At 44.2% G+C, this 15,231-nt stretch overlaps 2 protein-coding genes across 3 annotated transcripts in view; both read right to left on the bottom strand.

The window, feature by feature from the left end:
- Positions 1–227: 227 nt before the first annotated feature.
- On the bottom strand, positions 228–7,755 carry LOC119323135 (probable LRR receptor-like serine/threonine-protein kinase At4g20450). Of its 2 annotated transcripts, XM_037596711.1 has the most exons (13): positions 6,665–7,755; positions 5,902–6,457; positions 5,124–5,608; positions 4,781–4,919; positions 4,576–4,647; positions 3,744–3,815; positions 3,572–3,652; positions 2,838–3,001; positions 2,466–2,686; positions 2,104–2,230; positions 1,270–1,332; positions 1,012–1,198; positions 228–827 (listed from the first exon to the last, which is right to left on the bottom strand). In XM_037596711.1, the coding sequence occupies exons 1-13, from the start codon at positions 6,732–6,734 to the stop codon at positions 380–382; spliced, it is 2,685 nt and encodes an 894-aa protein (XP_037452608.1). In that variant the 5' UTR covers positions 6,735–7,755; the 3' UTR covers positions 228–379. The 2 variants fall into 2 exon arrangements, with proteins under 2 accessions (XP_037452608.1, XP_037452611.1); XM_037596714.1 differs by lacking the exon at positions 6,665–7,755 and having other exon boundaries at positions 5,979–6,100.
- A 1,110-nt stretch (positions 7,756–8,865) lies between these two features.
- LOC119323136 overlaps positions 8,866–15,231 on the bottom strand; it is a 19,759-nt gene continuing 13,393 nt past the window's right edge. The window contains exon 5 of the mRNA XM_037596715.1: positions 8,866–13,613. Within this exon, the coding sequence (XP_037452612.1) occupies positions 13,598–13,613 (16 nt within the window). The 3' untranslated portion in view covers positions 8,866–13,597. The remainder of the gene's footprint in view (positions 13,614–15,231) is intronic.

The raw sequence follows: 15,231 nt of genomic DNA on the forward strand, positions 1-15,231 counted from the left end.
ACGGGATTTCAAAATTCATAACACAGGTTGGGTAGACAGAATTGACTACTGAACGGTGCCTACATAAGTTGGGCTTTAAATTTGGCCCATTACAGATATTGATGACAAATTTGTCCATTCTGTTTTTCGAGTTATGTTTGACATTTATACTAGAATTTTTTTGCGACATCATAAATTCATGTTGTCCCTATGTGCTAACATTTTCTCAGATTTGTTTGAAGCATTTTAAAGTATAAACTGAATCTGGGTGCATCAGATACTTTCCCCTTCATCTAAGTGTTGCAATGAACTCGAGAAATTAACAGAGACAGACGAAGGTTTTATCAGAAAAGATAAGAGAAGAGGGCTCTTAACCTGCAGCACTAAGGTAAGACCAAAACTATCTCATTGCAGGACCAGCAGCAACAGCTTGTATGTCCTCACCTTGTTCTTCTTCTTCTGCCTCAAGTGCACCTCTCTCCCTAGGAAAGTTTGAACCCAAGCTTCTTTGCCTCCCGTCGAGACGGTTCTCGAGCTCCAAGCACTCCTTAAGCTGCGCCACCACCTCCGCCATCGTCGGACGCTCCCTTGAGACCTCTCGCTTGCAATGCAGCGCAAGGTCAGCAGCTTTCCAGACAGAGTTGATGTCATAGTCCCCTACCATTCTTGCATCCACAATGCTCTCCATGGTGCCGTGGTCGAGGCTCTGCTGCACCCACTCGCCGACGTGGACATTCACGCTGTCGCTGACCGGGATGACAGGAGGACGGCCTGTGATGAGCTCTAGGAGTACGACGCCAAAGCTGTACACGTCGCTCTTCTCGCTGATGTGATAACTGCGGAAGTACCTGAACAATTGGTAGACACAGGGGTCCCTTGTTATGACAAAGTAATGCCACTGTAGGCAATGTTGATTCTGTTTTTAGAAAAGGAGGATAACCCTCGGCCTTTGCATCACTGTGATGCACACAGCTATTTAGGCAATGCTGATGAAGCAAGCATGTAGGAGAAGAGAAGTTGTGCATGACGTACTCTGGATCTAAGTAGCCCATAGTACCAGCTGGTTCAGTGGTTATATGTGTTTTCGAGTCGCTGAAAGCCTTGGTCAGGCCAAAATCAGCAATCTTAGCCCCAAGATCTGTGGTCAGCAGGATGTTGGTACTCTTCACATCTCTGTGGATCAATGCTGGTTTACACGCGATGTGCAGATACTCCAGACCTGTGAACTTAAGTAAATAACACGTGCAAGAAGAAATCTAAGGAACTAGTAGTAGATGGCAAAATCCTAACCTTGTGCAGCATCAAGGGCGATGTGAAGACGCTGCTCCCAAGTGAGTGGTTTACTAGTAGAACCTTTGCACGTCAACAGAAGTTAAAACATAATTAGTTAGAAGATTTCAGAGAAATTCATGGGCTTCAGTTTAGTAACCACACTTTTTTTTTGCGGGGTTAAAAGGATTTCATTGCTCAACTGTTGGAATATTCGTTCCTACATAGCAGAGGAACGTCTGCAGGTCCAGAGCGCAACCAAACTGTAGTTCGGCCCTCCGATCGTCCGAAAACAGCAAGTGTGTGGCTAACAACGTTCTGATTCCTACTTACATGAGCAATAGAGATATCCCTTTCACCAAAGAGCCTCTTAATATCCTGAACTATCATTCTATGTGCGATCTGTCAAGGGTAGGCGACTTGATCAACTTGATCGCATCCATGCAGTCCATCTCGATGTCTATCGGGCGAGTAGACCATTGTAGAGCAAGGCTTAATCCCTCCTGACATGCCAACAGCTCAGCCTGGAGCGGTCCGGAACAATGCAAGATAGAACGACAAGCAGAGAAGATAATGTTGCCGTCATTATCACGTAAGATCATACCGGCTCCTGCTAATCCACCATCGGTATGAACGAACGACCCGTCAACATTGCGTTTAGTAACCACACTTGATTTAGGGTCTATGCAGTTCTCCATTGAGAAGTGTAACATTCTTCTGTAATACGAATTTCAAGATATAGCACACTGATGATCTAATCTAGGGCGCCTAAAAACTTAGATTAGCCGATATAAGAGCCTATATTTGAATAGCCAAGATGAAGTGTTCAAATAAAAAAAAGCCAACATGAACAACCTCTCAGATGATCCTGCAGGTTCCCTTTGGGCATGTACTCGTAAACAAGGGCTAGATGATTTTTGTCCTTGCAGTAGCCAATCAAGGAAACCAAGTTCTTGTGATGAATCCTTGTCAAGTGTTGAGCCTGCAATATAGCTTGCAGAACTTATGTTCAGATAATTTAAGCAGGGCATATAATAAGAATGGTAAGTAAGTGCTGTTCCATCTACAAAACCATAAAAAAAAATTTGACAATGCTCACTCATAAAGTCGAGAAACAGATGGCCACACAAGGATTTGGAGAAAAGGTGGATGAAAGGAAAAAACACAAATATTTGAGTTGCGGCACATAAAACTACAAACTGAATTTCCTTTTTTACCTCAGCCAGAAACTCTTTACCCCCTTGTGAAGATGAATCAGAACGCACTTCCACAGCAACTGAGTTTCCGTTCTTCAGGTAGCCAAGGAAGACAGCTCCAAAGCCGCCCTTGCCAATCTCTTGGCTAAAGTTGCTTGTAATATACTTCAGTTCTCTGTAGGAAAATTCTCGGTTCTCAAGTAATGCAGATTCATCTTCAGGACCAGTAGTTTTTCTCTTATCTGAAAACGTACACAAAACGTAGTTAAAGATGAGAAATAGTTTTTCTGGAAAAAGGCAATAAATACTACAACAGTGTGCAATGCTCCATTCAAAATAAAACAGTGTTCAATGCACAAAACAGAAACCATTATTGTCATCTGTCTGCATTACCTTTTCCCTTGAGCTTTTGGCGTAGCAGAAGAAATAAGACAACAAATATTGCAATGACAGCAACGATCGGAATAACTATAGCAGCAAGAAGTGCCCCATTAATTTTCTTTCGACTTGATCCACAGGCAGTACCATTGGCACATATATTTGCATTATTACCAACCCTGCTAATATTAAAGTGTACACAAGTTCATGTTAGTAATGTGCTTCCACGGTATTCCAGATAAAGAAATATGTTCGACTGAGATGGTGCTTGAAGGAACCAGTATCTCTGTATATTCAGGTATCAATCAGATTTAATTGTTAACTAGGCACGTAATATTGGTACTATTTTTTAATGGTAATTTTATGATAAAATCTCGAGAAGACATAGGTAACCATCTCGAGAAAACAGAGGTAACCCTAAAGGCTCATGGGTAGAGAGTAGGCCGATTCAAGCTTCTCCCATGTCCTCTTAGTGGAGAGATGAGAAATCAAACCATACAGTGTTTACTTCTGAAGTTTTATGTCATTGCAATTAATAAACCTGATAATGGATATCATATCTTTCTAATTAACCAAAAGTAGTATACCTTATTAAATGGACAGGCAGAAGGAAATTGAAGAACACAAAGCTATAATAGCATAAGTTTAAAACAGCTAGCATGATACTAACAAGATGCCAAACATTTTACAATATTATTTTCAAAACTTTTGCTGTTTTTAAGTTAGAATCTAGTTCAAGAGAACGCTACCTTAACGACAGAGTTCCATTTTGGGATTTTTGAAGAAGATTGTCAGGGATTGTTCCATGTAGATCATTGCTGGACAGATCCCTGTGAAAACAAAAATGACGTAACTAAAAAGTGTTCTCGCAAGATCCTACAACTGGGGCACATATATGTAACGGGAGAAAAAACGACTTACAGAAATATTAGAAACGGAAGCCGCCCAAGAAAATTTGGAATGGTGCCAGACAAGTTGTTGTTTGACAGATCCCTGAAATACGTAACAGCTCTGGTGAACACTAGTAAGGAATGGGGAAAATAATGATGTTTCAGAACTGATTTTTTTCAGCTTCACTTCTTGATTACATTCAAGAGGGAAAAATATGCAGGTAGTTATTGCATATAAATGAAGAGAATTATATTTCTCTTCCAAAATACCTCCATTAGTAAACGGATGAAATTTCAGAAAATGACACAGTCTCCAACATATATCTATGACCGTCACCTTCTGTCCATAAAAGCTAGTACTAAAGTATTTTGATGACAAATCTAGTGATACTATTTTACCTTACCAATCTAAATATTTTCATATATATTAATAGTTAAAGTTTAAAAGGTTTGACTGCATGCTTTCTCAGAATTCATGTATTTACGAACGGATGTAATATATATTTAAAGAGTTTTCTAGGACTATTTTTTGTGGATTGTGGGGAGAAGCAAGTAAAAAACTCTTGAAGTATCCAGACTTTTAGACTGCATGGATATATGACAGCAGGTACAAAAAATTAAAGAAATATACTGCCGTCTACTGTGAAGTTCAAAACAGTCTGTCATGTACTGCTGGGTAAACTGTTTCAGATATAGTTGAGTAATTCAGATTCATAGGTAACTTTGCCAATCAGTCCCTAGGAAGACTACAACATGAAGCAGAGGGAATAAACATCAACACGGTTAATTTTGCTAGTATTATAAAAAGAAAAAGGCTGTGGCACCTTAAAATTCTACAGTGAGACATGATGTTGAGAACCTACAGGTACTGAAGTGCATTCAGATCTCCAAAATCAGTAGAGATGGTACCAGCCAACCCAAAGGAAGACACGTTTCTGCCAAAAAGATAAATTCAGAACAGTTGGTTTCTCCAGATGAAATGTCCTGATGTTTCTATGAAATATGCAAAGTATTTCAGCCTGTAACCATGTATTTTTAATTTCATTCAGACATGATTATGGAACTTACAATGCTGTTATTCTAGCGGCATGAGCTGGTGGATAGGAGCAGGTTAATCCTATCCATGCAAAAGCTTTTGGAGCACATGGATCACCCATCCAGTTTTTCTCCACGCCAAAATTCTCCTGGATTGACATCATGGCTCTAGCTGGTTCGCCAAAACAACAAAAATGTTCATGACCATACAAAATGAACAGACAGGCAAGCAAGCAGGTCAAATGCTATCAATAATGTGTATCTGATTCAGTTTAATACATCCCTTTTGCAAATTGTATGAAGACTTAACGTGGTCTAAGTACTTAACTGTAAGAAACATACACTCTGTACTAATATTGTATCGGTAAATTCATACCATCTCCACTATCAGTAGCGACCTCAGTTATCGGTTCCACCAAGTACATCTCCATGGCATTGAGGATAGGTGGAAGAGTTGCATTTTCTGTAGCAACAAGTGAGACACTATAACTCGCCAACCCTTGTACAATTCCTGAGAAAGAATCGGCAAATAGGAATCGAGGGGTATAAGGTTGCGTGTTCCATGTCTTGTTATTGACAATGATGTCAAACTGCCGCACAGCATTGCTCTGTACATTCTGCAGCTCAGAGAAGTAGAAAACAAAGAAGTAACTGGAGCTGATGTTCTCCGATGGATCCACTGGACCCCATGAGAAATCAATCCTTGAGCCGTTGACAGATGCTGCATTTTGCATAACAGCTGATGGCACGTCATACACATCAGTGACGTAATTCTGGACGACAGATGTTGCAGATATTTCATTCCAGTTTGGGATTGTGTCGTAAGTCGACCATAGGCGGTCATGGGGATCCAAGGGGTACCTGTTCAGACCAAAGAAATATGTTTGTATGATCTAGTATCGTAGTTCACTGTAATTGGAGTCAAAACAACCTCTTTTTGTCCCAAAGTATAACTTACAGAGACATATCCATGCAAAGAATGTCTACCATTAGCGGCTACACTCATTTACATGAGAATTTGTTTTCTTCTTCACTTTTATGTTTATTGACATTAAATCTACAATACACAGTCACCTAGGCTAAATGGTAGACAACCATTGATTTGGTTTGTTGAACTTGTTTCAGATAACAATGACCTAAAGGATCAAACAAACCTGATTATGCGATTGTCTGTGGGCCCCAAATTGAACCGATTGGAGCTAATCAGCACCAGAGATTGACTTGCATTTACCTCTGGGTAAAGAGTAATCCTCAGTGGCCTCAGATCCAGCCCAGAAATAAATGGAGTTCCCATCCCTTTGTTCACCAGACAAACATGCAGGTAGTCAGCAGGAGCGACAACTATGATGTCCATCCATTTGACTGCTCCTGCAGCACTGATATTAACTTCATGCCAGTAGTTTGCCCCCATGTACAGATCAAAGACAGGAAGTTTGTCAAGGCCATCATAGTTTCCGTAGTAAAAAAGCGCACGGACGAAGTACTTGTTTCCTGCCACCAAGGACCTCAGGGCGTAGCAATTGCGTGCTCCATGCTGAAAGAACCGGACATTGAGGTTGCGCTTTGCCAGTGAAGGCCTGATGTAAACTGAGGAGATGTTGCGGTTTTCTCCTGAGGTGACGTATCCATAGTCTGAGACATATATTATCTTTGAGCTGGGATCTTGGTAGGAGGAGTTCACCGGGATGCCACAATCGATGCTTATGAAACCTGCAAAATGAATTACAAGTCAAAATAACCCTTGCAGAATCAAATGGGCAATAACTTGTTCGCTTTCTCAAAGAGTTCTCACACACACTGATGCTCAACTATGGTTCTGTGGAGTGGATCAATTTGCCTCTTACACAATCATGTAAACAGATATTATCACTGCAACTGCTTTCTGAACACAAGCTGCAAGAATTGAATGTAACGCACCTAGGTCATCAGGCTGGCCATGGATCAAGTGGAAGACGCAGAATAGGAGAATCACAACGCATAGATCCATGCTTCCTGCTCACCCTTGTAAGAAAAACTACCTCCTACGAGGTAAGAGGTGGAGACTATATGCATAACCACAGACCAAATATGCGCATGCATCCATGTTATGACCGTGCTATTGTGCAGCTATGGGGCAAGAAAGTCAACGTACTAGGTCAGCTATTGTATAGTCCAACCAAAATAAGTTATCTTCATAATACTTAAGAATGTCCCACCAATAGGGAGGATACAGCTATAACATTCTTCCTGCCTTTGTGATTGACAGTATGCATCCTTTGTTTTTTCTTAGAAAAACTACGACTCCTTACAAAATTCTGTATTGATTATCTGTTCACAGGGTTTTGATTCTCATGATCATCATGAACACAACACAAGGGAACAGACATGTTCACCTAACATTGCTGCGGTTATCTGCTATATAACTCAGAGTAGAACAACAAGTCAGGAAGGTGACTGAATCTGAAAGCTCAAGAATTTCAGAATATGTATTAAACTAGTGGCTGTCAAACTTGGAACCACCCCAAATGATGTGGAGGTAATAACATTCCAACTGAGCAAATTTAGCGCACTTGACCGTGCCGGCGGCCGGCTGCATGCCTGCTCAGCAAATTTGACCTGGTACGCTAAACTAACAAGATGAACCAAACTAATCTTACAAGTGGCACGCAAGGACACAATATTCAGAGAAGAATTAAATACATCATTTGATGAGTTGATGTGTTATGAATATTTTTCACAGTTATTATACTGCCGGGATGAGCTCTGGCCGTTGATTTCCTAGGCAGATCTCGTGCTCTGCCGAACAACTCGGATGGCGAAAGAAAACGACGCTAGGTGCTCAGATCAGATGGAGCCTGTCGCTACCAGTACTGGCAGAGCAGAGCGCATCGCCGCTGTTGCGCAGAAACCACGTACCTTGCAGTTGCCGTCTCCCCTTCTTGTCCACGGCCCGTCTCAGTGGGCAGCACGTCGGCGCGCGCAGCAGGAGACCTGCACGCGCGCACGCGCACGCGCACTCGCAGCGGGAGAGGGCGACGACGGAAGTTATTACGGCGTGCTCCGGTGCGGCGGCTGGTACCACCCCAGGCGCGGCTACGAACTCCTCGGACGGGCTTTTTTGCCATCGGCATTTCGCCGAACACCTATCGGGCGCCAGAGCACCGCCTCCTGAGCATTGTTTGGGTCGTCAGTCGTCAGTCATGAGGGCTCCTGTTCAAAATGAAAAAGGGAACAAAATGCGGCGATGCGGAGGGAAACTGGTCTGTGGGTCCAGGTTCTAGTCACTAATCGCTCCTCTATTGGTAGTATTAGTTTACTCCAATTCAAAAAAAATGTATTAGTTTACTCCGCAGTCGCCCCAACTCTCAAATACTAGATCGGAATCGCGCCTTGGCGCGAGGGTGCCGGTCAAAACGTTTGTATGCACACGATAAGCTGCTTAACAATGTATGAACATAGAAAGCATGTTTCACGATAGGTTTAGCACCAAATATATACAACAGCACATAACTTGCAGATGATCCGCAACTCAGAATAGATAACTAAAGTCTTAGGCATAACATAGTTTGTTGGGGCTACTTGTATGCATGCAAAATGTTGTTACTCCTAACAAATTTCAATAAATTTGAATTTAAACATTTAAAAAATTTAACTAAGAAGCATATGATGGTGTTGATATAATAAAGGCAAATGCTAAACCTACGGGTAAATTACAAAAAGCCCACAGATCTTCTCCCACTACATCGTGATCGCGCCTTGACGCGAGGGTGCCGGTCCCAACGGCGTGGGTAAAGATCAGATGCTATGATGCGTTAGTAGAAAGGGTAGAAGTGCACAATTCTTCCGGCCTCCCTTGCTCTTCCATAATTTCATATCGACCTCCTTTTTGTCCCTCACAAGCCGCAACACACACAGATGATGATATGTATGTGGAGGTGCATAAAATGGATCAGAACACACATAACACACACACACTGAAAAGATAGAACACTTAACCACACTTTTCCTGAAAACCCCTACTAAGAGCTACAAGGCCATCTAAAATGCATCAAACAAGTGAGCTTCAGTACAAATATCCAGAGATAAAATGATAATCTCCTGGCAAAATATTGACACAAGCTTTCAAGAGCTCCAGTACAAACATTCAGAGATACAAGGCCATCTAAAATTGATTCAACACATGAGCTTCAGTACAAATATTCAGAGATACAAGGCCAACTCCAACACATGAGCTTCAGTACAAATATTCAGAGATAAAACAATAATCTCCCCAGCAAAATGTCGGCATGAGTACCAATGAGCTTCAGTACAAATATTCAGAGATACAAGGCCATCTAAGTTGTCATTCAGGACTGCATCATAATCCTAGCAAATGATAATCTCCTAGTAAAATACATGTGTCAGCCGATTTGCATCACCAAGAACATACTCAAGAAGAACCCTTGGTAGAATTTCTTCCTCTTCCAAAGGTTGTCAATTAACATTCGAGCATTTGAATCATGGTCGGGGCCGGCGAAAGGTGGGGGATCACTGCCGGCGGAGGGGGAGCTCTCCTGGACGGAACCATTGGAGGGCGAGGAAGAGTGCTCGAGGATGGAGCCGTTGGAGAGCAAGGGCACACGTCCGCCGGAGGGCCAGCGCACATGGAGATCGGCGTGGGATGAGGCTCCACGGCAGCACAGATTGAACACGATCTGTTCTATTTTCTGAACCCATACCAAGCTAGCACGTACGTGCAGGGGGTTCTCGGGAAAAGTGTGGTTAAGTGGCTGGTGGGATTCCCACCTCTGATCTATATCATACATTCGTGATCCAAAGGCATACGAGGAAAGTTTTCCAGTTTTCATTGAATGGCCATTTTCACTTGATACTTCGCCAACAAACATATAATATAAGAATAGTTTAATCAATCTTAATTAGGTCTCTGTGAATGTTTAATCTCGAGAATTTTTTTAAATAAGGTAACATTAGTTTGGTTAAATACACCTCTGTTGTTACAACTCTGTAAGTTTGGGCCTAAATACACCTTTGTTGACCCCTATGTGAAACTTCAGCCACAAAATTAAATTTAAAATGTTCCAAAGTGAAGAAAAGAGGAATTGTTGCTTTTAGATCATGGGAAGAAACATATTGCCTGGATCGCGGTTCCCGACAGCGCAACGCTACCCCGGTGCAACATGGTTTTAGATTTGAAGCGATGTGGCTGAGAGCATCCGATTATAAGGAGACCCTCGAACAAGCATGGTCTGCAGGTAGAGCGGGCCTGTCATCTTTGAGTTCGACTTGGGAAAGTTTGAAAGGCGTGGCGGGCTCTCTACGTTCCTGGAGTAAGGAGGCCTTTGGCTCTATTCGCAAGAAGATTGGTAAGATGGAGCGCCGTCTGGCCTCTATCAGGGCTTCCCAGGCTTCCCCAGCATCTCTTTCGGAAGAAAAGCATATTGAGAGTCAGCTTTGTGAGTTGTTTGAGCGTGAGGAAATCATGGAATGTCAACGTTCTCGGGTGGACTGGCTAAAAGCAGGAGACCGTAACACTGAGTTCTTCCAGGCTAGGGCGTCGGCTAGACGGAAAACTAACAGAATCCGCTCGGTTCTCCGGGAGGATGGTTCAACCTGTAATTCTCAAGGGCAGATCAAGGACTTAGTGCAGTCATTCTATGAAAAGCTTTTCATTTCGGAACCTCGCCCGACTGCTGATGAGGTCTTACAAGCTATTCCTCACAAGGTGACTGCTGAGATGAATGCCGATCTTTGCAAGTCTTATTCGGATGAGGAGATCAAGGCGGCGTTGTTTCAGATGGGACCAACTAAGGCCCCCGGTCCTGACGGTTTCCCTGCTCTGTTTTACCAGCACCATTGGAACTTCCTGGGGGAGGACATATGTCAGGCTGTTCGAGGTTTCTTGCTGGGGAGACCGATTCCAGAGGGTTTTTGCGATTCGGTCATTGTTCTTATACCGAAGACGGTCATGCCAAAACACTTGAAGAATTTCCGTCCTATCAGCCTTTGCAATGTGCTCTATAAAATTGCATCCAAAGTCTTAGCAAACCGTTTGAAGTCCTTGCTGCCTGTGGTGGTGTCTAAGACTCAGAGTGCTTTTGTTCCCGGTAGGCTAATTACGGATAATGCCCTGATTGCGTATGAGTGCCTACACACTATCAGGAAACAACGAGTGAAGAAACCCTTCTTTGCACTCAAAATTGACATGATGAAGGCCTATGATCGTGTGGAGTGGAGCTACCTCCATCAATGCCTGACCAAGCTAGGTTTTGCTCCTTCCTGGATTGATACTGTTATGCGATGTGTGACTAACGTTCGGTATGCGGTCAGAGTCAACGGAGAGCTTACACAACCGGTGATTCCATCTCGTGGTATTCGGCAAGGGGACCCAATCAGCCCGTATCTCTTTTTCTTATGCACCGAAGGTCTATCTGGTCTGCTTTTCCAAAAGGAGGCTTGTGGCAAGCTACATGGGATTCGAAACGGCCGTCATGGCCCGTCTATCTCACACCTCCTATTCGCAGATGATAGCATTTTCTTTGCTAAGAGTGATCCTCAGAGTGTGGCATCTTTGGAGGCAACTCTTAGTTCATACTATGCGGGTTTGGGCCAGGCAATCAATAAAGATAAGTCTGCGGTGTTCTTTGGAAACCATTGTCCGGCGGAGGTAAAGGATCGTGACATCGTGTGAAAAATCAGTTGGGAATATTGAATGAGACGTTTCATGGCTCTTACCTGGGTATGCCCACGGAGGTGGGCAGGTCTCCCACAAGTACTTTCAACTTTCTCCCGAATAGAGCGTGGCAGAATATTCATGGATGGTCGGGCCGGCCTATGTCCAGGGCAGGGACTGAGACTCTCCTCAAATCCAAGACTCAAGCTATTCCCACCTTCATCTCAAGTTGCTTTCGCTTGCCGGTTGCTATCTGTGAGAGATTCCGGCAGATTGTGTCTGATCAATGGTGGGGTCGTGAGGATGGTAGGAAGAAGATGCATTGGTGCTCGTGGGAGTGGCTGACTACACCGAAATCCCTCGGAGGCATGGGCTTCCGGGATATGGCACTCTTTAACCAGGCGATGCTCGGCAAACAGGGATGGCGCCTTCTGACTGACACTGGATCACTTTGTGCGCAGGTCTTAAAGGGGAGATATTTTCCATTTACTGATTTTTGGAATGCTACTGCTCCCGGCTCGGCCCCGGCCACTTGGCGGGCCATCCTGCATGGTAGGGATCTGCTCAAGAAGGGTGCAATGGGGGATTGGGGATGGGAGAAATACACATATCCTCAAAGATCACTGGATGCCTTCTACTCCTCCCGCTTTGCTACAGCCCCTTTATCCGATTCCGGCTTCTGCAACTGTACACTGTTTGATTGATGAGGATAATGGTTGCTGGAATGAGGAATCTGTGAGGGCTTTCTTCTCCGATGGAGTGGCGAATGACATACTTCAAATTCCTATCAACCTAGAGAGGGGATCGGATTTTGCCCGGTGGCCTTTCACAAGGTTTGGTGAGTACTCTGTCCGGTCTGCTTACAACATGGCTCGGATGGCTCGTTTCTTGTCTGAACGAAGCGCTGGAGGCAGGGGCCTCCCTTCGGACGGGTCTATGGAAGAGCGTCTGTGGAAGAAGCTGTGGAAAGTTCAGGCCCCAAACAAGATGAAAATTGTGCTCTGGAGGCTTGCTCATGACTGCCTTCCTTCCGGCGAGCAATTGCAGCGGCGTCAGGTCCCCACGAGGACAAATTGCTTCTTCTGTGGTCGTCAAGAAGGTATCGAACACGCGCTTCTCTTCTGTAGTCATGTCCGAGCAATCTGGGATGAGATCAAAGTGGCGTTCGGGATCAAGTTATGTCGCTCGTCTTTCACCTCTCCCAAGCAGTGGCTCTTCAACCTGCTGGAGCGTGGCTCTGATCGAGACTTATCCGTCATTACAGTCACTTTGTGGCATATTTGGGAAGCCAGAAACTCTGCCCGGAATGAGCCTGAAGCTCCTTCCCCCAAACGAACAGCGGCAAGGGTGCGTGGTTACATTGATATGATTTTTATGCATCTTTTCAAATCTGCAGTTGCTGGTTCCCAGGTGACTCCGGCGTCTTGCTCCAGCTGGTCTCCTCCTCCACATGGATCGCTGCTCCTTTCTGCTGATGCTGCGGTTAGCTTGGAGCACAACGCATCGGCTGTAGGCGTTGTGGTGTAGGACCACACCGGCCGGTGTGTGGCAGCGGCCTCTGAACCTCTGCCGGGAGTCTCGTCCCCGGAGTTGGCTGAGGCGCTCGCTCTTCGCCGTGCTGCAGCTTTGGCTCGTCAGCAGAACTACATGCATGTCATCTTCCAGTCTGACTGCCTCTCGGTGATTCAAAGGCTGCTCTCGTCGACCCGTGACCGATCCGTGGTGGGCTCGATCGTTTCTGACATCAGGACGGCCTGTGGTGCTCTGTCGTCTGTTTCTTTCAAGCATGTTCGTCGGCACTATAATGTCTTAGCTCATGTCTTAGCTAGGTCTAGTTTGAACTCTGTGAATCTTTGTTTTTATGACTCTACTCCGTTTTGTATCCGAGAGACTCTCTGTAATGTGTTTACATGATTAATAAAGGCCGACGTTCTCTCAAAAAAAAAATAATACAGACGGAAAATTTAGAACCATTTTCTGTATTCAAACTATGGATATCTTAAAAGCATCTTGGTGTGTGTGTATGTCACAAAATTTGAAGATGTTTCAAGGACATGCAAATTTGACTATGTTCTGATAATCCAGATTCCAAACGTACCGTTCGTGCAGCCGTTTAGTGAAGATATACCTTGATCATTTGCCGGAAACCTCCGGACACAAGGAATACTTCAGTATTATTGGCTTTTAATGTCTTAATAAAATCAGCGTTGAGAAATCCTGCAGATACAAACAGATAACCATGTCAATGAACCAGGAAAATGAACAATGCATATCCAACACAAAAATTACATCTATTGCAGTGCCGAATAAATGATTAACACATACCACCTTGGAATTATTCTGTAGCCAGAGATTTTAGGAAATCTCTAATTAACACACGAGGCAAATAAGTCGAAAGGGTTATGTTGTGGTTGCAGGGCACATAACGGCCTAAAGGTTAAGACTAAAGTGGTATAGGCAGATAGTATTTTAATGTCTCATAGTGTTATTAAAATGAACTTAGACTATGTGGTGGTACTATTCTGAAATCGTGTTTTTACTGTGGCACCAAACCAATTTTGCATATACTCAGCTACTATTTTTCGTATTAGCTTAAAAAGAGAAGCCGAGTAAAACCAGACAAGCATTCCTAAGAGCATTATTCTATGTTCAGCAGCACATATCTAACCATTCCAATACAAGAACAACAGAGCTGGGAAATCTTAGAAGATTCAATATGGGAATGCATTTCATACACATAAATGATGCATTTCACAAGGATTGGAACATACCAGCACATGGGTGTTACATGATTAAACTGAAAAAACCTCAAAAGGACCACTTAAATTTAGAGTTAATCCAGCCAATTATCTGAGTGCACCTTCTCTGAACATATTTCTACCACATAAATCTAGAATTATCTAAATAGTATCTACAATATCAAGTTTGACACAACCGAACACAAAATAGAGAAGGGGAGAGGAGGAGCGAGCTGTGGTGGGCTAGCTGTATGTAACGCCCCGGATGCAACTTTCCATATTCATAACTCCAACTCTTGCCTTTTCCGGAGATGCTATATGTTATTTCCTCCGTGGTTGGTTTTTTGTCTGTTGTTTTGCATTTTGTTCTTGTTATGCATCTCGTCTCATGTCATCATCTGCGCTTCATCTGCATTTCATCCGCATGTTTTTCAAAACTTGCATCCGTTCATGTTCCACCAGTTCTCTCCGTTGTCCGTTCTGAGCCCGACCACACTCGCACGCGCCCGCGGCACCTTCGAAATATTATTTTATAAGTGGCATAAAAATGTTTTTGGAATGGGTTGCAACTTGTCGTGCGGTCTTATTATAGTGTAGACAGGCCGCCTGCCAAGTTTCGTCGCATTCGGAGTCCATTTGATAGCCCAACCGTTAAATGTATAGCGGTACCGTTGCCGGTACTTTCGTCGGACGTTTCGATCTTCGAGACTGCTGCCGGGTTGCACTTCTCTTCTCTCCCCTCAAGCCTAGCCCATCTAAACACAGCCCACCAACCTCTCCCAGGCCTGTCTAACCTCCCCCTCGATCGGATCCGTCGGATCGCGATCGAAGGGCTTCGAAAACCCCCCTAAACCCAAACCCTAGCTTTTACCCTATATATAGACCCCCTCATGCCATTTTGGGCATCTCCTAGCCCTTCCCCTACCTCCTAGCCGCATCTTCCTCAAATTCCGCGCCGGCCCTCTTCCCCGCCGCCACTTGTCGCCCCCCCCTCGCCTGCACCGCCGCTCTCCACCTCGCGGGCGCCACTTGGCGTGTAGCCATTGGCTGCGCCGCCACCTGAGGCGTCGCCCCGGCCAACCGGGCGCCGCCACGTC

Source organism: Triticum dicoccoides, chromosome 6B (genome assembly GCF_002162155.2).
Source record: "Triticum dicoccoides isolate Atlit2015 ecotype Zavitan chromosome 6B, WEW_v2.0, whole genome shotgun sequence".
In the NCBI taxonomy this organism is placed as follows: domain Eukaryota; kingdom Viridiplantae; phylum Streptophyta; class Magnoliopsida; order Poales; family Poaceae; genus Triticum; species Triticum dicoccoides.